This window comes from Pantherophis guttatus, chromosome 3 (genome assembly GCF_059756535.1).
Source record: "Pantherophis guttatus breed Tessera chromosome 3, ASM5975653v1, whole genome shotgun sequence".
Lineage (NCBI taxonomy): Eukaryota > Metazoa > Chordata > Lepidosauria > Squamata > Colubridae > Pantherophis > Pantherophis guttatus.
In genome coordinates, this window is record NC_142065.1 from 141,684,765 (window position 1) to 141,710,323 (window position 25,559).

General features: G+C 36.5%; 1 protein-coding gene across 3 annotated transcripts in view; it reads right to left on the minus strand.

Moving 5' to 3' along the window:
* BCL2 (BCL2 apoptosis regulator) overlaps positions 1-25,559 on the minus strand; it is a 141,334-nt gene that overhangs the window by 114,853 nt on the left and 922 nt on the right. For 2 of the 3 annotated variants that reach the window (XR_004593975.3, XM_060691136.2), the window contains exon 2: positions 24,558-25,407. Coding sequence is in view for 2 of the 3 variants with exons in the window: in XM_060691136.2 (XP_060547119.1) it covers positions 24,558-25,091 (534 nt within the window). In the remaining variant the exon portion in view is untranslated. The remainder of the gene's footprint in view (positions 1-24,557; positions 25,408-25,559) is intronic. The other variant, XM_034432945.3, reaches the window with a different exon arrangement.

Genomic DNA, 25,559 nt, shown 5'->3' on the forward strand with positions numbered 1-25,559 from the left:
TCCTATTAGCTTTCCTCTAAGTAAGCCAACTGAGCTTATTATCCAACCCACTGCAATTTAAACAGAATCTCCAATAGTTTGCCTTACAACTGGTTCCCTACCAGAAAATGAGTTACATTCATATAGATCGGGTGACTCTATCTTAAGATGGAGAAAATAACCAGAACAGAGAATTTACAGTTTTGATTTGATGACTAGAGTGCTTCAAGTTCTCAAACAAATACACACACACAGAGACACATTTCATGAGCAATGTCTTTCTAAAATAATAATAATAGTAATTCATATTTTATGTGCAAATCTTATTTCTGTTCAAATCCATCATCTGTAATTATACATCCTTTCTCCATGCTCCAACACCATAGAGGAAGCCATCAAAAAGCCATCACAGAGACAGAATAGGACTCTTGCCTTGGGCAGGTGGTTGGACTAGAACAGGGTTGTCAAATTCGCGTCATCACAGTGTCATCACCTGACGTATTGGGACTTTTTTCCCCTTCGCTAAACAGGGCTGGGCCATCATGTGATGCATCCAGCCCACGGCCCGCAAGTTTGACACCCCTGGACTAGAAGACCTCCAAAGTTCCTTCCAGCCCTATGATTCTATGTACTAATCCACTGCTAAACTAAGAACCTCCTATTAGATTTATGATTATTTGTACAGCCTTAAATTGATCTGGAAGTCTATTTAGAACTTGAAACAAAAATAAACAATAGCATTAAATAAATCCTAACTTGGCTGTACTTTTTGCTGTGGTAAAAAAAAAGTGACTCACTGGCTATTGTGAAAAATTAATGTGTGGTGACAATAGAATGCATTTAAGATTGAAAACTATGAAGGCAGCCTGAATCATTTGGATAAACTGGACTGCTATTTAGAGGGGCATCGAGAAAATTAATCATTTAAGTATTGGAGTGCTACTACACAGAACATTATCATCTTTAGACATGACGAGTCAAGAAATGACTAATTAGTTCAACTCAATCTGAGAAATGTAATTCTACTTTTCCAGCCCACAAACACTTGCCTTATGACCTTTAAGCCTTTCCCAGTTAATTCTATTCCTGCTTTCTCTTTAGGCTCTGTATGAGATTTTTTTTTAGTCCTCCTCATCCCATTCCTCAATTACTTAGCAAGTGTATGAATAGCAGTGTTCATGTTCTATTATCTCCTACACAATCTGATTCCAATTAGCTATGGGCCAAAGATACAGCAGGCACAGAAGCAGAGTTTGCTATAAATACAATTCTGCTTTAAGTGTAATACATTTATTAATAACCCAAACTATGCTAGTCCAGGGTTCTAAATGTAACACACTAAATGTATTACTTGGTAGCTCCATCTTTATTTTTACCTGAAATCAGAGCTATAAACACCTCCACAACTAAAAAGGACAACTCACATTAACTTTTTACTCAAGATTTTTTTGAAGTTAATTGAATTTCACCTAGCAAAAAAAGGTGGAAGGAACATTTCATTTTTTCAGCTGGTTTATTCTCAAATTTTTCTGAAACTGACTGGAAAGGATATAGCACTTGGTTTTCCATTAAGACAAAATCAATTCACAGTTTGGAGATCACTCCAGGCCTAATCCACAATTCTTTGCAAATCAGAGGAACAGTTCGTGTTGATTTAGTAGATGGTGACTGGGCTAATAAGAACAAATTCCTTACTAGGAAAATCCATAGCTCATTGTTTTTATTACTTGTACAAGCTGCTGCTTCATGGTTTCTGATTTTCATTTTCATTCAAACCAGTCTAAAATGAGAAAATAGACTCCATTTTGCTGAGCTAGTGGTTGCAGCAATACCTTTCACAGTACTTTTGAGTGGAGAGGAGAACCTCTTCTGTGCCATGTTTCTCCTTTGCCTAGGAATATCTAAGTCTTTTTAATTAGTTATCCTCATGTTTAATTGAACATCCCCTCATTTTGCGAACAAGGCAGGTGACTACATGCTGATTTATACTTCTTTTCACTGAAACGTATGTCAGTTTTTCTCTGACAATGTAATTATCAGAGATTAAAAAGGAGCAAATTACATTTATTTGCATGTAAAATTATGTTCTACTTTTCTTTCTTCTCTCAAGACAGAGACTTCCACCTCCAGCTTTCCTCATAACAAACAACCTTTTGAGCTAGGCTGGGATGAGATTGATCCAGTCATCCAGTGAGCTTTCATGAGCTGTGGTGGTACAGTGATTAGAATGCAGTATTGCAGGCTAATTCAGTGCTCACTGCCAGGAGTTCAATTCTGACCAGCTCAAGGTTGACTCATCCTTCCATCCTTCCAAGGTGGGTAAAATGAGGACCTAGATTGTTGGGGGCAATATGCTAACTCTGTAAAGCACTATGAAGCAGTATATAAGTCTAAGTGCTATTACTATGACTGAGAATGAACTTAAACCTGAGTTCTTCCTTGTCCCGGTTTAAACATCATAATTCTAATGACAACAACAATTTATGTATATTAAATAACTTTACCGGCATATTACATTGCAGCATTAGCAATCTTATATTCTTCTCCTTAATTTCTCATTCTGGGCAAATTTTAAAGCTATTTAATAGTAACTTCCTCAGGAATCCTGACAACCACAGTTCAATAGAGGTAAGAAACCTCATAAAGAAATGTCCCAATATCCCTCACCAAATCACAATTCCTACAACTCACTGCAGAAAACCATGTCAAATCTGATTGAAATAAACCTCATCTTTTATCTTGAAGGATACAGTAGTAATAATCTATGTAGTTCAAGGATTGGTGGCAGGTGACCAGAATACTTTAAATACTGATGACCCACATTGATCAATCAGAATGTTTCTCAATGTGGGTTATCAGTATTAAAAGCATTCTAGCCCTCCGCCTCCAACTTTTAGCTCAACAATTTTTATTTATTTAACTGGACTATTCCTACACAACCTTTCAGTACAATGTTCTGTGTGGAGTATGTCTGTAATAGTAATAATAAAAGATACAAGCAAGAGCATCCATAAAAGAACAGATGGAAGAGCCATTCAGATAATTGAAATTCTATAGAGCAGGGTCCCTAACCCTTGGTCCATGGACTGGCACCAGGCTGCAGCATGCCAGAAACCAGGCTGCGCAAACACATGAAGCCTCATCCATGGGATGCAGGTAGCACATGAAACCATGCCCCCTTTGGTCCACGGAAAAACCTTTCTCCACAGAACCTGTCCCTGGTGCCCAAAAGGTTGGAGACCGCTGCTCTCAAGTTCTGAAAACAAATTAGTTATTATAACAAATAATTCACTAAAATATGTGGGGTAGGCTTGCCATCAAACTTTACTCCAAATGTGGCAATAAATCTCCACTCCCGGGAAATCCAAATCCAAATCCGGTAACTAGTTGATAGCAGAAGCTTCACGGAGTTGGCATAGCTAAACATGCTATTGTCAATATGAAGGAATTATGGATGTGCAGAAGGTCTGTCTAGAGCAAAATGTAAAACTCAATTTCCATTTTAGGATTTAAATTGTACACCTTTCCTCCTGTCTTTATGAGTCATTGGAAATTTGGCTGATCCCTATATAGCCTCAAGAATGTGGAATGCCTGCTTAAAATTCACAAAATAGTTTCGACCTTAAAACTGTTGAGTCTCAATTCACCAGTTTCAGACTTTTATCATCACCCCATTTTCTTCTTCTTCTCCCACTTTGGACATGAAAGTGTTGTCTGCATATCTCCTTTCTCTACCTCTAGTTATGGGCGATTTTTCTACAGTATTTCTTTGTCTCTGCCCTTCAACATTATCTATCCTTTCTTTATCTCAACTGGAGATCTTGAAAAGAGGAATTTCCCTAACTCCTTTGGCTATAATCAGAAGTTTCTCTTCTTTCTGGCCTTTCTATCTCTCTATCCTCCTGACATCAGAAATCAGGGAGGAGGGGGTTGTTTCCATCTCTTCTAGTCTTCATCAAGACCGTGTGAAGGGCAAGAACCTCATCTGCTGCTTATCATAATCAGTCTGTATCCAGGTAACCATTCAAATGAATTGAATATTCCAGTCTGCTGCTCCTGCACTTAGAGACCAAAGTCAGATTCTTTCCCACAAAAGACTGGGTAGTAGTGGGAGCAGACAAGACTGGGTTTTCAATGTGTCTGGGAACTGCAAATGAAAGGCTACACTACTGACCTATGCCAGTATGAGAAATGACCCAATAAATTTGATATCCAGCTTTGCAGATGCTGTATATGGGGTAAAAATTGGTAGAAAGTCACTGGCAATGGTGGGCCTTTCTAGTCAGCAGAGTACAGATTCGATTAAGTGAGGGAATGAATCTCTCCTCTGGCCCCAGATGTCTCAGAAGGCAGGCAAGTTTTGAGACGGAGTTCTGAAAGTAAAAGGAATATTCTGGTTTACCCTCACACTGTAAATTCCGGAATGGGACAACTTGGTGTGGCCAACTTGCCGCAGCTAACTCAGCGTAGGCAACATGCCATGGGACAACTCACCTTGGGCAACTCACTGCAGGACAACTGGCTGTGGGACAATTCAATTCAAGTATTTGAATTGTATCTTTGGCTATACACTGCCCTGAGTCCTTTGGGAGAAGGGCGGTATATAAATTTAAATAAATGAAATGAAATGAAAGTATTTAAAATTATTTTAAAAATTATTTTAATTTCAGTCATTCACATTTCATTTTGTCCTTCCTTTGGCATCTTTTTTTAATAAATCTATTCCACAATTTCTTCGATATTAGTGTAACTCTTGTCCTGCGGTGAATTGATGAGTTGTCCTGCAGAGAGTTGGCCATGGCAAGTTGCCCATGTCGAGTTGGTTGTGCTCAATTGTCCTAGACCTGTAAATCCCTCTGCAATTTAATTTGGTAAAAATGCATGCTTTCTGCATCTGTTCCAAGAATTCAAAAATGAGCGAAAAGTAGCCTTTTGCAAAAATTCAGGTCCAGAAATAAGATTTGAAATAAGTTCAATCACCAAATCGGTGGTGGTGCGGTGGAAATATCACTACCTCTTTTCAAACATATAAACTTAGTATTACAGTACCAGACAAAGTAAGAATGATTTGCTGCTACAAGATGATGGGCAGTAGGATATATTTATTGTTATTTATTATTTAATGGTAATATTTAAATATTTTATTAAATATTAAATAAAAATATTAAATGTTGAAATATAGATTGTAAATATTGTAAATGTAGTGACTATTGGTAAAACTAAAATGTTTCACAGACTTCCAATGATTGCTGATGATGAGCAAGAGAGAAATTGAGTGTTAACTGCTATACATAAATAATCTCAGGTTATCAGAGGATTGTATAGGCCAGCGTTGGTGAACCTTTTCGGCACTGAGTGCTAAAACGGGAGCGCGCACGCGGAGCAGCACTGGAAACCGGAAGAGCAGCTCCCCAGCACGCACACGCGGGAGCACCAGAAACTGAAAGAGCAGTTCCCCAGCGCACACATGCACCACCTTCCTTGTGTGTGCGTGCGTGCGCTGGGGAACTGCTCTTTCAGTTTCTGGTGCTCCCATGTGTGCGTGCTGGGGAGCTGCTCTCCAGCATATGCATGAGCACCAGTCACCTGGTCTTCTGGTTTCTGGCACGCATGCACACACGAAGACCAGCTAGCAGGAAGCTCAGCTTCCTGGCACACACATGCATGCCAAGGAGCTGCTCTTCCAGTTTCCGGTGCTCCCACACATGCGAAGACCAGCTGGCTGGTGTGCATGTGCACCAGAAGCCAGAAGAGTAACAGATGACAGCTGGCGTGCCCAGAGAGATGGCTCTACGTGCCACTTCCAATACGTGTGCCACAGGTTCGCCATCACGGGTATAGGCTAAGTGAGCAGAGCACATGATACGGACAGAGCATGTGATAAGGATTCAATGAAATTGCTATGGGGCAGAATCTACTACAACCTACCGTTGTATTTCTGAGCCTGTACTGTATTTAGGCTTATAGAGTAACAGGGATGAACAAATGCCAAGGTACAAAATATCTCATTTGGGGGGCTCTACTTAATGTCCAAGTGCTTCTGAGTCTGAGCCACTGGTGTCTAAGATAGATTCATTTTCGAATAGGTCAAATTGGAAGGGCATTTGCTTGTAAAATGCCCCCTTTCTCAGGTATGACCCTTACTTGATGCTTCAGAAGGGAAGCACCTTAAGAATCTTCATGTGCAATGTGTCCAGGTTCTCCACAATACCCAGATAGGCTTGGTATGTGTTGACTAACTTTTCTCAGTTGCTTTGGCTTACTTTCTGGAATCTTTGATGTCTGGGCAAGAGAGGAGGATGGGACAAAGAGAATTTTGGCATTTTCCTCTTCCATCTCAATGGAATCAAAGTTAATGTCATTTTAGCTGCACCTTTTTCAGGCTGATGTGAATTGGCAGTTTTTATGAATAAAAGAAAAATGCTGTGCTTGTCCTTGTTTGAGATCCAAAGCAATTTTACCATATTATTTTTGAGGTATATATTGATACACGCTGAATCTAAAACTGTGAAAAATTTAGTACAGGTTCTACTTCAGATCTCAGAAGGAAGCTGCAAAGTCCTATTAGGTGCATTCAGGTTTAAATTAGGAAACAACAACAATCTGCTGTTTAATTGCTTGATAAATTGCAATGTTTTCTCACGTGATTAATTCATTAAAATTCCAATTAATCAAAGTTATGGCATTTATTTAAAAAGTAAAATAATAAAAAAAGGGAAACAGCAACCTAATATAATTTTCCTTCTTTCACAAACATCTGTACAAACTCTTGCAAACAAATCAAGAGTAATGATTTATTTCAAATGAATGTAATCAGTCATTAACTATAACTTACGTACAGGTTATTCTGGACAGAAATACTCAAATGGATATTAAAAATGCTTGCATTTATTTTTGTTGTTGCCATATAGAATGGATTGTAAGTGAAGTAGCCCATAAACTTCACGTGTATGTGTATCTACATACATACATGCTTGTCGTCAAGGAATAGGCCAAAAGATGTTTGCTAATTTGGTTGTAGTTATTATAACTAAATGTGATAAAAATCAGTTATTAAACCTAAGAGGAGATTACTTTTTTCGCACTGGCACATGGCACATTGGATGAGTTTATTTAATCAAGCGCCAAATGTTGATGTTTTTAATGCACTAATAATCCCTTTATATAATATCAATAGGACACATTTGTAGGTCTAATAATAATTCAATAGCAAAGATAGGCAAAGATTTAAAATATTTCAAAAGGGAGAATACTTTTTCATGAACAGCATGTATGTGTGATAATTCTGTGGGGGGTTTTTTCCCCCTTCAGTTGCTTTTGTTTGTTATTTCAAGTTTTTTCTTGCAAATTCTGTATTTTAATATATATTATTTTGCTTTTAAAAGCTGATTAAAACAATAATAAGATGTGTGGTGAATCGATTTAAATATATTTAATCAAATTGCAGTGTTTATTTTAAGAGTGTTTCTTGTATTTTACAACTCTCAGAAGTCTCTGTCACGTAACCAATAGGAAATTTTAGTCCAAAACATCTGGAGGACACAAGATTGCCTAACTCTAACTTTTATCTGATAATGGCTTCTGAGATGTTGCCAACAGAGGGAAGAAATAGTTATATATTGTTACTAACCAAGATTTGCAATTTGATCTAACATAGGTTTATCAGAACAGCAATGCTAATTGCAATCATAGAAGTGCAATATGGTACATCTGTATATCCAGAACCCTGTTACCGATGGAGAAAGCAATGTTTTGTTTTTCTTTGGCAGTGTAGTTATGTTTTGTTTTTTCTTTCCAGAAACTCCCTCCTGTAAGTACAGATTTGCTTCAGGCTGGTACAGCTAATAGTTCCAGAGAATCAAAGACTATTTGATATACTAGATGCAAAACACACGGTTATCTAATAGTAGAGCCTGTGGTAAGCTTCGGGTAGCCTGCAGATGACTAGTAATAAATACAAGTCGTCCTCAACTTACCACCACAATTGACACCATCGGTAAGTGAGACATTTGTTAAGTGAGTTTTGCCCCATTTTACGACCTTTCTTGCCACAGCTGTTAAGTGAATCCCTGTAGCTGATACGTTAGTAACCTGGCTGTTAAGTGAATCTGGCTTCCCCATTGACTTTGCTTGTCAGAAGGCTGTAAAAGTTGATCATATGACATGATCACATGACACAGCAACCATCATAAGTATGAACCAGTTGCCAAGCATCTGAATTTTGATCATATGATCATAAGAATGCTTCAAAGGCCATAACTGGAAAAATGGTCATAAGTCACTTTTTTCAGTGCCGTTGCAACTTTGAACAGTCACTAAATGAACTGTTGTAAGTTGAGGACTACCTGTACCCACTGTCCATGTCAACCCTACAAGGTAGAGCAGACTAAGAAACAGTGCAGATCTGAATCTACTTTTATTAGAACAGCTATAGCAGAGATGATGAGCCTTTTAGGAACCAAGTGTCCAAACTACGCATGTGCGCATGCCTAAACTGAAAGGTCTGTACACGCATTTGCGCATGTGTGGGCATGCACAAATGTGCGCATGCACAGGCATGCACACATGCGCAGCACAGATCCGAAGACCAGCTGGCCAGCGGGAAGTGGAGCATCCCAACACTGGCAGCGCAGCAAGAGGTAAGATCTTTTTCTTTCGTGAGCTTCTGTTTCGTTGTTTGCAGGGAAACAGAAGCTCATGAAAGAAATGCCACGGAGATCTGACCTGGGGCGATGGTGCGTGTGCCAGCAGAGAGGGCTCTGCATGCCACCTCTGGCACGCGTGCCATAGGTTTGCCATCACGGAGCCATAGTAACAAAATCTTGCAAGCCTGGGAGACAGGCATTTTTGTTAAGGCATTTTCTTGGCCTCATTTATCTGATCGTTGCCTTGGGAATGGATCTTCCCTCTGTTCTACAAATGTCATCCTCTGTGCTCACTATGCCACTTGACTACGTTACAGCATCATGCGTCTTCATATGACTGGTTGATGAGCAATAATATAATGAAGATTCACAAACCTTATTAACAGTTTATTGGCAAAATATTCCAAAATTGTATTGGTTGCTGAAAACCTGATTAGCTTTCTCGCCTCAATTTAAGTTTTTTGGCAAAGCTCATTTTCAGTCTGCATTTCAGCATAGCATGAAAATACAGTTTTTCCCTTCATCCTCCAATGTTTGTAAATTAAACAAAATGGAAATAATATTGCTGGCTAGGTAGAGATGACAAATGGTGCCTTTGTTTATGAAGAGTGCAAAGTATAAAAATAGACATCAGAATATTGTGAACAACAGCCCGTTGGGACTATCTGTACAGTGGAAAGAACACGAAGGGTGGAACTAAAATAAGATTAATAACTACTGAAGAAAAACAGCCTTGTTAAGAAGTAAAACAAAAAAATCTCTCTCAACTAGTGGAATTGGTATTTCTCCTCATTCCGAAACATAAGCCTTAATTTTAACAAATTGTGCGCTATTTGTGTTGCTTTTTCAATCAGAAGAATAAAACCAACAATTCTATTCCTTATGAATTTTTGGATCCCACAATTCATCTTACAGATATTCAAGAATTCAAGAGCCGAGGTGGCGCAGTGGTTAGAGTGCAGTACTGCAGCTACTTCAGCTGACTGCTAGTTCAGCAGATCAAATCTCACCGGCTCAAGGTTGACTTAGCCTTCCATTCTTCCGAGGTGGGTAAAATGAGGACCCAGATTGCTGGGGGCAATATGCTAATGCTAATGCAATATGCTAATATGCTATATGCTAACTTTGTAAACCACTTAGAGAGGGCTGTAAAGCACTATGAAGCAGTATAGAAGTCTAAATAAATAAAAAAAAAGAATGATTTATATATGAAAACTCTTGCTCTAAAAAAAACCCCAATAAGTTGCTTATAATTAATTGCATGAACAATAGAACTGAGCTTTCAAGCTACGCACTGAGAGAGTTTCTTTTTATATAATTGCTTGGAAGTCTTCCAAACTATTGAGCATTCCAGTGCACAACTGATTCCATAATTTAATAAAACAAGAATGCTCAGATGAAAAATATTGTTGTCGAAGATGGTTGAACTACATGAATTCACTACTTAGGCAAATTCAGGCCTATAGAAATATCTTCCCGATAATCAAAGTGCCTTTCCCCACTGCTGAGCTGATATGCTTCCTACTCCATTGCTGAGTCAGCAGAAAGCTATACCAGTATGAAATGCGCTGTCCCCATTGCTAACCCTAATCTCCCTTTAATGCTTTTGTTTCACATCATTACCATTCCAAAATAAGGAGGTGGGGGAGGGGAAACAAATTTTATACACTGTGAGGCTGTCTTCCCTATCAAATGATATTTGACAGCACTGGGGTTTGCTTTGAATTTCAGAAGTTCAGAAACATTTTTTTTCCTGAGTTCATTCCATTTGACTCTTTGGATTTCTTTTTTAAGCCATCTAACTTTTAAACAGTAAGACTGCCATTTTCCCTCTAATGGATACTATTTATTATACCAAGCACAATTGATCCAGAGACTATGGATCACATTTGATTTAGATAATGAAGCAGAGTAGGGTAATTCAAAACAGGTTTTTCTCTTGCCATACTAGGAAAAAAATGGCTTTGAACCTTCACAGTTCCATAAAGTTCCAGTTACAAGAATTCTAGTCTTCTCCAAAGGACAGCAATGTAGAAGACATTAGCAAATCAATTCTTCAAGAAAATTTATAGGTGGATGTGTCCATTTAATCACTAAGAGTGAACTCAACCCATAGAAAATTTTAGCTTTAAAAAACAATCTGATAAAAAGGAACATGGCTCAAAACCCAATCCAATAATTCAGCAAGCTTCATATTCTTACAAAAGTTTAGCATTTCCATATACAGTATATATAGTCCTATTTCTGACTAATATAATAATATTATACCTTTTTGTGTTTTTCCATGCTAAATTATGGAAGAAGAGTTCAATTTTTTTCCTAATTTCACTCCAGATGCAGACAGTGAGTTGGACTGGACTATTTCTAAGTATCTCAAACTCAAAGACTGAGTCATTTTGGAGCAAGTTCTCCAAACTGAATAGCAAATCAGATTGGAGAAATTGCCCCCGTCAAAAACCATGGTAAATTTGTATTGACAACAAAAGGAAATACAAAACTGATTATGCACCTTTCCAAAAGTGCCTGATATCTAAAGTATTTATCAACCAGAAGGAAAAGTTGTCTATTTCAAAGATGCAAAAAATGTGGCTGGAGGAGAATTGTCACAGCTTTGCTTAGAGGATGAAATAGGTGTCTTCTTGTGGCATGGGGAAAAAAAAATACAAGGTTACTTTCAAAGACATTATATTAGGAATGCATTATTGTTAGTGTGGGAGAAAATTAGAGAACAACATTACTTAAGGATACCAGTTTGGCTATCAACAATGGAAGCACTGATTCACCCAAATGTTATTAACATAGAAAATATTGTTAGGTACAAATATATTTTCAATGAAAAGGGGGAACTCAAAACTAAACAAGAATTAAGCAATCAAGGGATTGATATGGCATGGTACTCACAAGTGCAGATACATTCTAGATATGAGAAAGATGTTACATTATACGGTTTTTATAATGAATTAACAGAATTAGAGAAGATATTAACAGGGACAGAAGAAAAATTGATAAAGAAAATGTATAGCTACTTATTGGGAATTAAATTGGAAGATGAACAAGTGAAGGAGACAATGATAGTATGGGCAAAATGAAGATGTTTAATTGAAGATGTAATTATTATTTAAAAAATAAAAAAATCAAAAAAGAAAAAAAAAATAGAAATAGGCGTCTTAAAATTAATGCACTAATCTTCCCAAAGTAGCCTTGGTTCCATCTGGTTTAGAAAGCATTATGTCACACAAAGCCTGCTGTGACCCTCAAACCAACAGAAGTTGTACCCTCTGTACCACAGAATAATCTTATTTCATTGCCATCCCATTAGAGGAGTGATTCAAGTGCTGAAGAAAAGTTTACACTCTTTCTGATTCCCTAGGTTCCTCCTGTCACCAAGAAGCAATTCTGTTCCTGCTTATTGTGTTAAATTACAATAATTTAACACAATAGGAGAACACAGTGCTTCAATACTCTATTAGGGGGACTACAAGAACATACAATATTGCTTGTTATAAAGAAAGCAACAGAAAGATTTTTATATATGAACCTGCTGCAGAAATATGACATTATTCTTTTTTTCCATTTTATCTACTTATTGGTTAAACTTCACAGCTCCTGTAATAAGTGGATGGTAGGCCATGTCTTCACCCAAAAGAAACAAGAGATAATAACTCATCCAGAAGTGCATTCAGCCTTCAGTAGTCTTTTGGGTCTTGTATCTTCTGACTTGGGGAAGATAATTCTGTCTGGAATATATCATACCTACCTACAGTATGTGTTATCTGCTTCTCAGGAGAACATGTTATAGTGAATACGTGTTTTACTGGAATAACTAGGAGAGAGATATCTATTATTCATGAAGCCATGTTTATGATGCCATTATGCAAATAATACAAATAACATCACTTGTTCCAATTTGCATCTTTTGCATCTATTGCTTTATGAGGTGTGTAGTACACTGGTTCATTCAATGAGAAGTTTATTGTACTGAGGTCTAGTAGATCAAGATTTTATTTTACATTGTTTAAAAATTTTATTTCACTTTGTAGCACAATACGAAAAGGATGCTGAGGAACTGGAATGAGGGCAGAGAAGAGCAACAAAGATTTAATTGAATTGGATTGAATTGAAACCAGTGTAATTTGTATCTTTGAACTCAGTAATCTATGGTAGTGAGCTTCAATGTTTAACTAATATAGTAGAAGCCCCAAATGACTAATAACACATAATAGTCAAAACAGATATTTCCAAAATAACAAATCACCTGGCACTGCTCAACATTTGAATCGACTGGCTGTTTGATACACAAACATATATTACCTATCCTCAAAACTTTCCAATAATGTTGCCGGTGGATGTGGATAATGAATTTGTTTAAGAAAATTAAGTTGGCTGAATTATTTAACTTGTCCCACCAGCCTTAATGGATGAATTACTTAACTAGCTTAAATGAGAAATATAACCACTATGCATAGATTGTCCCTGCTAATGTGTTTAATTTCAGCTTGTTACTTGTTGTGGAAGTATTATACAAGTCAAGAAAATTAAGAAATCCTTTAGTACAGTGTTTAGCATACATGGCTTGTCTTTATAATGTCCTTAGTTCAATATCTTGGGTCTGGAAAAATGTGAAATCTTGAGGCACTATTGATAGTCAAGTAATGAGTTTGAATAAGGCTAGAATCTAGGAGGCTGTGAGTTCTAGTTCCACCTTAGGTACAAAGCCAGCTGGGGTATTTTGTGCTAGTCACTTTCTGTCAGCTCTAGTAAGGAGGCAATGACAAACCTCTTTTGAAAAACCTTGCCAAGAAAACTGGAGAAACTTTTTTCCAGAATCTGAAACAATTGGGGGAAAAAAATGAATAGTTTTGAGAAGCACTTTTCTATATTCCTAGAAAAAATTAATTATCTAGCATACCTCCAAATGAGTATGATTAAACTAAAAATAGAATGGATCTATAATGTTAATCACAGTATTATTTCAACAATGCTGCTACTTGGAAGGAAAAATGAATTTGCAGGACATTTAAAAAGAAACTGTCCAGCAATGCCATTTTCAAAAAAACATTTTTTAGATTATTAATGAAGTCAAAAAAATCAGAGCACGGTAAAATTCTTAACAACTCATCATCAACATATGCATATGCCAAATATTCATAGATGATATTCAGCTTCTGAAGAAAAGACTTATAATGCTGCATATCTCAGTCTATCATTTTGCTAGACACAGAATGAAAAACATGGTGCCAAAATGGCTCTGAAAAACAGTATCTTTGTTGCCAAAAAGCTCAATTCCCTTCTCATAGCTAAGGTATTTATTACTGTTTGGTCACAGTCCCACAGAACCAGCATTTGCTGCATGAAGATTATAAATGATGCATAAGCCCTATTTTCCAGTTTGTGTGAGAAAGGAAAGAGATGTATAATAGACCACAAACATCAAAAGAAGGAGTTTATCACTCAAGTTGAATAACTGATTGGTCATTTAGGAATTATATTCTTGGCCAGGAAATGAAATCTTATGGCTGCTCAAGGCTCCATACATAATAACCAAGCCCCTCTGCCATTTGGTATGATTGAATTATTTATCTGGGTACAACTGTTTCTTGAATAATAGCTTACAACAAACTGAAAGTGACTGGCCCTATCTCTTTCTCTAATAAGAAATATTCATTGTGTTGTCAAATAAGGCAATTTAATTTATATCTATTAATAATGTTCTTTCCAACCATTTGCAGCACAAGCCTCCCATCCATATCTTTCTTTATTCTTCCTGAAATATTTTTTCCCCAAACATGATTCTCCTTTTCTATGAGCTAGTATTACACCATCTCTGTATATGCAAACACTTGCAAAGTTATGTTTTATTTACTCTATTCTTATGTGGATGGAAATGATGACTTACAAGTCTTACATTTAATTTCCGCAGATTTCATCCATAGCCCACTAAAAACTTCCCATCGTATTTAATAAATTGAGAATTATTAGCTGAATGAGAAAGGTGCAATTACAGAATCTCAGTAAGGCTTTCAACTCCACACACTTCATCTCTGAAACAACAAAGACACCTCTATTTGCTGTCATGATTAAAAATGCATTCAACTGAATCGTAGGATGGCTGAACTTCAGGTCCAGAGAGAGACTAAGATAAAAATGTTGAAACACGGTGGGCCAATGCACGATGTCTCTGTATATGTGTGTGATTTTCAAGCTAAAATCGAACAGGGGTAAAAAAGGGGGAGGGAATGGACGGTGCATGCAGCTGCAATTTCTTATGGTACTCTCTGGCCATTGACATTTAGGAGACTGGAACTGCGTCATGACTAGAAAGCACAACAGAGAGTTGGAAAGCACATTAGGCAGTCAGTCAACTGGAACAAAAGAGAACTGCAATTTAGCAATAGCAGAATAAAAGCATGTAAAAACAAGCCAAACATAAAGTCAGCAGGGTAAGCATATGACTCTAAAAGCACTTTTTCAACTGAGTTTTGTACTCCCACTCTCTTTTACAAACAGATACAAATCACAATGCCTTGTGATTATAAAACTGCAGCATTGTTACAGCATAATTCTTTCTGATTACAAAAAGATCCTAAGTTTAAGTCTCTGGTATTCTCAGGTAGGACTAAAATTCCCATTCTTAACCACTGTCAAGAGTTGACACCGCTAGACTAGATAAGCCAACAGTCTGATTTAGCATAAGGCAAGAATCAGAAGCAACCAAAATTTATTCATCCAGGACTTAACTGGATAAATTACAGAGACTCGTGTGGGATATAAAAATTCGATGTATTAAAATTGGAATATAAAGAACAAAACATTTATATTCTTCATGAGCAGGATCCTGAAGTTCTTCTCATGGAGATTAAAAAATTTCACAGATTTTTTCAGAGTCCTAGGGCAGAAAAGGGGATTTGCCTGTTGTATCTTTCACTCTCTGTAGATTTCTAGAATCTGTTCTCTTCACCCTAATATCAATACTACTCAACATTCTACATGCTATGGATATTGAATGCCTATGGAAAAGAGGTTGCCAAATATTTGCAATTTTGTGTTAAGTGGAATGTTCATAGAAGCTTGGCATTGAGAAAAAAACAGAACAAAACCCTAGTTCTTTAAAGGACATGAGCCAAGAATGAAGAACAGCAGATTGGGAGAGATTCCTGTAGGAAATCGAAACCCAAAGATCCTGGGTGATACAAGATCCTTCAATAAACACTTCTCTTACCTGAACACATTAACTAGTATTAGTCACTAGAACTGAATTATTAGAACACAGGGGACATTTGGTCTCTTTGCTTTCGTATACATTTTTAAAAAGTTGTGAATAGCTTTTTATCTTAAAACTTCACAGAGTACTACAGCCAACTGTTTTATAACTATAGAAGAGTTCATTATAAGTATACAACAGTTAATTCTAACAGTAGAAAAGCAGACAAAAGTTTATTCAAATACTATGTCCACTGTTTATGGGCTAAAGGACTAATTGACACTAAGGACATGGCATGGTTTCTACCATACTGAGTATATTTGAATGTATAATGAATATGTGTATTTATGATAAGATCACAAACAAACAAATGATATGTGGCAAATAATGAGAGAATTGGGACAGAATGGTGAAGTAAAGGATGGAATTTGGAGGGAAAAGGACATGGATGGAAAGAAGCTAAATTAACTACAGGAAGAGGAAGTTGAAGTCTTTTATGAAAAAGTATTAGAAGGGATCTTAATCTTCCAGCAAACTGAATATAAATTAGACATAAGGAAAAATGATGCAGAAGCTCTCTGCAATAAAGTGAAAAATATTAAAGTAAAGGTTTCCCTCACACATACGTGCTAACTCTAGGGGGCGGTGCTCATCTCCATTTCAAAGCCGAAGAACCAGCACTGCCTGAAGACGTCTCCATGGTCATGTGGCCGGCATGACTAAATGCCAAAGGCGCACGGAACGCTGTTACCTTCCCACCAAAGTAGTCCCTATTTATCTACTTGCATTTTTTACGTGCTTTCGAACTTCTAGGTTGGCAGAAGCTCAGACATGTAACAGGAACTCACCCCATTATGTAGCACTAGGGATTCGAACCCCTGAACTGCCGACCTTTCGATCGACAAGCTCAGCATCTTAGCCACTGAGCCACTGCGTTCCTGAGAAATATTATCCTACCAAAATACCAGATAGGCATGTGGCATTATAGTAACTATGAAAAAGATGTTGGAATACATCATAGTAAAAATCATATGAGAAGATGAATGATTTCTGCAGTAAATGAATATTTCAATAAATGAAATATGAAAAATGAAAAAATATATATTTTCATAGAGAAAAGGAGAATTGCAAAGTATCCAAAAAAATCAAGAAAACTTAAGATAAAAAGAGGCTGAAAAATATGGAACAATTTTGATATAAATAAAATTATTTTTGAAGTGGGTGAAAAGCAGTAGACTTTACACAAGCAAACTATACAAAGGTGAACACATTTAAAAACAAAAGTGGCAGAAGTATTTGGGAAGAAAATAAAATGGATGAATGTTGAAAGAAATATTTTATAGGTTTAAATGGACATGAAAGACATAATCAAACAAAAAAAAAATAATGAAAAGGAAGCCATAAATGTGGTGAGACTGTTGAAGAACGATAAGAATGAAGAATAGATAGTGAAGAAAATAAAGATGACATAATTATTGAAATGTTAAAATGTGAATGCGGATTGCTTATGGAGTAGTTATGCGACTATCTCTTCCTCATGTTCCAAAGAATGTTGTTATTGGTCCCTAATACCAAAAGAAAAGAAATTTGTGTGAATGCAAAAATAATAGTAGGAGTTGAATTATGGAACATGGTTGTGCTATTATTGAGCTGAAGGATGATAGGTGAATGGGGTAAGAACGGTATGCTTGGAAATAAAGTGTATGCATACTGATCAGTGCAACAATGAGCTAGGAGTAAAACAATTTAAACAATTAAATGAGTCATATTCTGCTTTTATAATTCTTCATTTTATGTTGAATATAAAACTAAATAAAGATTTTTTTAAAAGTCATTAGAAATGTATTAATTGGGGATATTTTAAAAATAGAAGACTACATACGAATTAGTAAATGGACATGATAGAAGTAAGAATGGATTGCAAGGATAGAAAGAAAAGTACAGACAGCTGTAGAGAATAATGTTGGGAGTAAACTAGGTTTAGATTTCCTTTCTTTGTATTTTATCTTCTGCCTTTAATTTATTTTGCTTACTACAACATACCCCTTCTCTTCACTTTGCATAATGTTGCTTACTTTGAAAGGGAATAGCATTTTGGTATGTATGTGTGTGTATATGCATAAACATTACTTTATCAACAGAGTCAAAATACTACATTGTGAACTATCAAATCTGCAGTTTAAAGTTCTAAATATAGAAACAAGTAAATATTTAAAAATCTTTACTTGTTTTAAAGGTACTCCCCATCCTCTGTTAAACCACACAAGACCCAACAAGTTACATAATGGATTCAGAAGGATCTAGGGAAAAACGTAAAGACACAATCTGTTTCCAATAATTTGAGATTACAATCACAAATTAACCAATTAGCTTCTGGTATCTGGGCTCCCCCAGGTGTATGTGAAGAGAGAAATAGGTAAATATATAAAATGGCCAAACCGATTATCAATGAAGAATTGAGGAAAGTTATACTGTATAACTTTCACAGCTCAAAAACAGTTTTTATTTGTTGAGTCTATATATAGGAACAACTGCAGAAGGAAACCAGTTGAAAGACATGCTAGTTTAAATATTGTCTTGATAAGCCTGGATTCATCAAACATATCTGTCTCCTCTTCAACAGTCTTCCAGAACAAAAACAAAACAGAAAAACAAAAACAAAACAAAACAAAACAAATAAAAAACCATGTTTCCAAAGAAATTCACAGCCAGTTGAATACATACAACACAAGTTCCACTTACCAGGGGCATGAGGAAATCAAAGGATATTACTTAAAACACTTCTCAATTGTGAACACAAACTGAAGGAGAGTCCCCAAACAAGTGAGAAGGCACATCTACATCAAGTAATCTCAAAGATTATTATTACTCATTTTCTTTTTAGGATTTCAGCAGCTATTGGAAGACCTAGGGATATTACAACCTTTTGTTCAGCATCACAGAAAGCTTTTAATAAAGCTCTCACTAAAATCTCCTAAGCGTACAGGACCTAAAACAAAAATAGAATGTCAAATGCAATGCTTCCACTGCTCTATTGCATTACTTTTTCCATTTTTTCTATTTTTTATTTCAACCCCTCCCCCACCCCCCAGTAATTAATGGCCATGTTGTGGAAAGTCAGTTAATTTTTTTCTACAGGAAGTTTTTTTGGCATGTATTCCTTTTGAAATGTTTCTCTTCATTGTACATTTTGTACTTCAGCAAGATTCAGGATTCCTCAGACTTCCCTCAACTCTGGGACCTTTAAGACGTGTGGATTTCAACTCCTATGTTGGCTAGAGTATTCTGGGAGTTGAAGTCCACACGTTTTAAAGTCCCAGGATTGAGACACACTGCTCTGGGGCATAGATTATATTACTCTGGTTACATCAGGAACAGTTCACTGAGAACTGAAATCACTATTATATATTTGTATATACAAATGCAAGAAACTGTTGAAGTGTGAAGTGCTTCTTGGTTGAGATTCTGGCATGTCCCCATCCCTATTCCCTATCCCTTCTGATTTTCTCGTTTTATTTCAACAAACCATCAGAATTCTATGATGAACAAGCACTTTTTAAAAGTTTTCTTTCCCTCCTCATAATGATAATAATTACCTCAGAAGAGATTTTTTTTTCCTAATGACTTCTTTAATTCTATAAGCCTTCAAATTCCTTGAACTCTGCCAATACCTCCCTCTTGTGTATAAGTGATGCATTTTGACTCCATACATAACGGCATGCACATGGACTTTGAAAATAGCAGATATGGTAAACTCATAAGAAGAACCAATTAATACTGTTATTCAATAAATGTTTAATGAGCAATTAGTCCCCTGTACTCAGCACAGCCAGGAAGAGCACTCTAAGACTTTCCAAAATACAGCTCTAGTATTACTATTATTAGATGAACATTATTAGATGAACATCCTCCAGTTAAAACAACATTTAAAAGGCTATGTAATGGAAGCAAAAACAAGCTTTCTCTGATGGGCTGCTAAAGCAGAATCTAAAATTTAATCTTTTTGGCACATCTGAACCCTGCAAAAAAGAGCCATATGTTAGGCTATAACCAAGCATTCCTAATATGCAATCTATCTAGTATCTCCACACTTGACTTGTCAAACGATGACTCTTCCAAGAAAAATATAAACTCGATGTTAATCACACTCCGTATCTACCAAAGTCAAATTTCTAATGTATAAATGGCTGATCAGCTTTCATCACTTCTAGAAAAAGTAATTCTCTAGAAGAGGGAGTGGGCAAAAGGGGGAAATCACAGCCGCTACCAATTAACATCAAATGATACAATTGGAAAACATTTATTTTTCCCAATGCAGGAAAACCTACTTATTAGCAGCTTTGAAGCAAGACAGCTAATACTCAGTTTCTATTGCTACTAATGTTTTTTTTTTTTTTGCAAAATTAATACTGTGGTATTTTAAATTGGCATGCAAATAATTTGTGCTCTCTTGTGCCACCCAGAAAGCAAGTCATGTGTTTTTGTTTCATCTAGTGATAAAAGCTAGTTTTGGGGTAGAAGAAAAGCTGTTCTCTAGGAGAACAAGTATTTCCAAAGTTAAAGTTAAGATATGCCAGGTATAGAAATTAAGTTAATTTAATTTAAAGGAAGTCAATTCTGATACACAACACATGTGTTAATTCAAATTATTCCCCTATCTTTCGTGATATGGCCATCAGATGGATTGCAATGCATTTGATGACTAAGAGTTAAACGTGTCAACCTGAAAATGGTATTTTAGCATAGGATCTGTAATAGGGCTGTTGAAATGACAACGTGTGACATGGCATCATTGCACAATTATTAGATAGACTGTCTAGGACCTAGGTAGTTAACACAGTCACTCCAATTGATTATTTCTTTCTGACAGATGGTGAAGAACATGAAAGAGTTGGGGATACAATTAGAAGTGCACTGGTAAAGATTAAGGCCATATTTGACACACATGAATAAGCTCTTGTTGAAGCTTATGCCACAGCAGTAGAAGAAGCAAAAGATTTATTTTTCTCTCAATCTACTGCTTCAGCACAATGTCATCCGGCCAAGTGAACCATTTCTTGCATTCTGAACCCTGCAGAGACTACAGGTGAATCTTCAGCAGTTCAATGTCAAATGTTTGTGCTATACTTTGAAAGTTACATCGCTCCTGCTTTCTCAAATTTAAATCTCCAAGCAAAGGACAGATTTTGAGAGGATACCTGATTGTGCAGTTTTAATAAATGATACAGAATTTTGCTGCTTTAAAATGTGGTTAAATTGGCTGGAGTGGCCAACTTGCTTGGATTTTCCCTACCTGGCTGTTAATGTGTGGTATAGTGTAATGAATATTGTGCTGGATTAGAACTAAGAAAACCCAAGTTGAAATCTACTATACGAATATTGATTGGATGACATTGGGCCAGCCTTGATCTAATCTGGTCCCAGATGATGTAGGGAAAAAGTTGGAGATGAGAGTGCCAGATATTCAATCTTGAACTTCAAGAGGAAAGGTGAAAAATAAATTTGAGCTGAAGAAGCTTGTTGGATGAGAAGCGAAATGTTTTCAAAGAAAGTCCAGTTGCCTCTTGAAAAAGCATCTTTGGGACAACCATGACCTAGATGACTGTGAATCTCCATAGACATGAAAAATAAATCTAACATACAAGCAAATAAATGAAATTGCCAAAGATTACTTGACTAACTGTGTTAATGGATATTGTGGATGATTCTTGAAAGAGACCATTCTCACTTTAATAAAAGAGTGTGGCTAAAGCTTATGTTAAATTATTTTGGATAATAATTAGTCGCATTTTGCATTTTTCAGGAAGATCTAAAGGAAATAGTAACTGTCCAACTATGTATTTCTTTCTAATTTAGAAAAAAAAGAGGAAAAAATGATGAGCTGTGGTAGCGCAGCTGTGGTTAGAATGCAGTATTGCAGACTAATTCTGCTGACTGCCAGTGGTTTGATCTTGACCTGCTCAAGGTTGACTCAGCCTTCTATCCTTCTGAGATTGGTAAATGAGAACCCAGAGAGTTTGGGAGCAATAGGATGACTCTGTAAACTGCTTAGAGAATGCTGTAAAGCACTATGAAGCGGTGTATAAGTCTAAATGCTCTTGCTATACTCTGTTGATTATGCTGACCCTTTTGATGATATTCAATACTGTTGATCAGGTCTCCTTCTAAGGCGGTTAACTAGATGAGAACATTGGGGGATTGCTCTGCAGTAAGTTCACTACTTGCTGATACTGCTGAGGCACTGTAACTCATATTTGGCCCATTGCTTTCTGTGGTATGTTTTAAACTTCTACATGAAACCATTCTGAGAGGTAATCTGATGGTATGTCACATCACATGAGAATGACACCCAGCTCTCTATATTTTCAACTCATTTCCAGGAGTATGGAAATCTTGAAGGAGTGACTAGAAAAAAATCATAGATTGGTTGTTCATTAACAAATGACTATGAGATGTTAAACTGGTTGGAACATGGATAAGAGAGTCTTCTGCAGTAGCATCTGCTACCAGAAGAATGATCTTTCAAGAGGGTTTTACATTGTCCTCTCCTTGCCTTTTGTTGAGCAATAAGAGTATTTGGATTTGGTTTGGTATTTCTTAACTCTCAGCTTGCTTTTGTTATGTTCTTCCAAGTACTGTATGGCTCTGTTTTTAGGTTCTGTGTGTGTGCAAGCTCTTGAAGTTGAAATACTATATCTAATATTTGCACTAGGGTTTTCCAACTAAAAATACATGACATGCATCTGATTATGGGTAGCAAAGCTGCATGAAGGTATCTATCTATTTATTCTCTCCTAAACAATGTAGGCAACACTAGGTATAGGATTAGGCTGCTAGTCCTGTCATGTTATATTCCTGGTATAAATAGAGATAATGCAAACATTATTAACTGTAATATGAAAAAGATGCTAAATTGATTCAAAATTAAAACCCAGGGAATTTCAAAATGGACAGTTACTCCATGTATAATATATGATGAGGATATGATTGATTTGAGTAATATAAAGGTTTCACTTTCTAGACCCAACTGACTCAATAAATATGTCTTGGGTATTTTTGTTGGTTTACAACTTGTCTTCTAATTTCTTCAAACATCCCAATTTCTTTCATAAGGAGGGAAAAATGACATATACTCTTAACTCAACATTGCTATTCTTTTTAGGATTTCCTAATTTTTTTGAGGAGGAAATGGGTGTTATAGTTGATTATAAAATCCAAGTAAATCACCTTTATACCCCTTTTCTGCCTGTTTCTAATTCTACTTTGATTCTTATATAATTCATTTTAACATGCAGACTTTCTACTTGTGCACTGAATCTAACAAATAAAGCCAATCAGTTTAATATGATTATCCAAGATGATAACATGTCAGAGTTAAGAAGACAATATTTATCTGTACAAAGATATTTAGTTTATATTGTAACAGGTGGGAAAAGATACCATTATTTTTTTAAAAAAATGGTTCCTTCCTGAATCCACATACTTTTAAAGTAAATTAGTTAGCACCTCATCTGACTAAAAAAATTATTATTCAGAAAAAGTACAATTAGACTCATGTTGTTTAGACACATAGTCAAACACAGATCTCTACCCACAATGTAGAATTCAAATATTCTAAAAATTATCACAATAAGCAATCAAAGAACTAATTAAAGGAAATGCACCTGAATATTAGTCAAATAACATCATTCTGAAAATAAATAAAAATGTTGTTATATCTTTGCTATCCCAGACATATTTCCAAATTTCTTTACTTGTATAAGCTGTTTTATGTAAGCTTAACTGCTTAAGGTGGCTCTTATAAAGAACATTTATCCACACACTTAATAAGGACTCCAAACTTAGAAAAAGTTCATAAACAGTTGAAGTATTGTGAAATATATTTTCCAGAATTCCATCTTTGTGCAAGTGAAAGTCTGAAATCTATCACAAACATGAAGGTTTTACAATGCTATGACAATCCACTTTGGACAGGGTTTGGGGTCTTTTTGCTTTTTTTCAGTCTAAGTCAAGGTGTCAAACTGGTGGCCCGCGGGCCAGATGCATCATGCGCAGGCCACGCCTACCCCAGCTCCGCAAAGGAAAAAAACATTGCAATATGTCACATGACGCGATCGAGTTTGACACCCGTGGTCTAAATTTGTTTTTTTAAATATCTGCACATGCCATGATTAGCTGCTGCATTGCTAACTTTTCTCTCCTCTGCTTGTGACCTCATTTACCAGCAACTTTCACAACCAGTGAATGACATCAGTGACTAAATGTTGATTAAAACAAGATAGGGAGTACTTACTCCCTTTGACCAGAAAGAGCACAGCTCAATACAGCCATCGGTTAACCAAAAGGAATTACATGTCCGTATTGCTGGAACACATTACTTTCTACATTGACCTTGATAGGACAATTAATGTTCATTCAAAGTAAGCAGGATGGTGAAAAAAGGTGTGCTTTCTATCCTGAAATGATCATGCTGGTAACAGAAGGTCAATAGTATGACAAATTTCAATAACTACTCTATGGTAACAGGCTGTTGCATTTAGTCTGCAAGAATTGAATTGCTTGAAACCATTATACACAGATTAATACACCAATGACGTTCCCAAACAGAAAATACTAGTCATGCAAGCCACACTTGATTCTACTGCAAATATGTCAGTGAAGTGAACCTGAACTAGTGAGATTACTACATTCTGAAAAGCAAACACAGTCAAAGGACACAACCAGCCACGTACCCAGCCTCCATTGTCCTGGATCCAATTGTGCAGGTGCCTGTTCATGTACTCAGTCATCCATTCAGCAATACTGTCCACAAGAGGTGACATCTCCCGACTGACACTTTCCACACACAGCATGCCACCAAATTCAAAGAATGCCACAATCCTTCCCCAATTTACTCCGTCTCGGAACAGCTCTTCCACAACAGCCATGAAATGACTTCTGGCAGTGACTGGAGTCAAGTGCAGTTGACCAGACATCTGGGTAAAGTCCCTTTGATATCTTCGGGAAAACTCATCACCAGCTTGGCATAATGTGGAATAAACAACTTGGGGTACAGGATGTTCTTCAGTGGCAGCCAAGTTACTAACAGCAGCAGAAGGCAGAGGCACCAGTCCTCCAAGGGCAGGAAAGGTCCCAACAGCAGAAGAAACATTTTCTCTGTCTCCACTGGCAACCCAGTCATATCCTTTCTGTGACAGCTTGTAATGGATGTACCTCAGTACTATCTCCCGGTTACTGTAATCTCTTATCCCAGGATGAGCCATCATTTACAACAGAGTGCTGGGAGGGGAATAAAAAGAAAGACAAAATGTCCCCCTCCCCACCCAAAAATTAAAGCTGCCAGTAATAATAAGTGCCAGTGTTATATGGAATCCAGTTGCTTTGTTGTGTGTAGTTCCATTTGTGGAGGTGGGGTGAAGTCCTTAGATCTCAAATGTATTTCTGTCTTCCCAGTGTCTCTTCTTTCGTATATGATAGGGGATGAAGATTAGATTTAAAATGAAGCCAATATTGTATTCCACATGTAATATTTATTACAAAATTAATGTTCAGAATCCTTCCTTCCTTTGGGTTAAAATACATCTAAAAAGAAAAAAGATCAAATACCTTTTTTCAAAATCAGGTGCTTTTTTTCCCTCCATTCTAGATGCTGATCTAGAATAGGGAAGAAGATGCTGTGCATACATTTCAATTCTCCTCCCGCCCCCTTCAAAATGATTTACAGATTAGAGCAG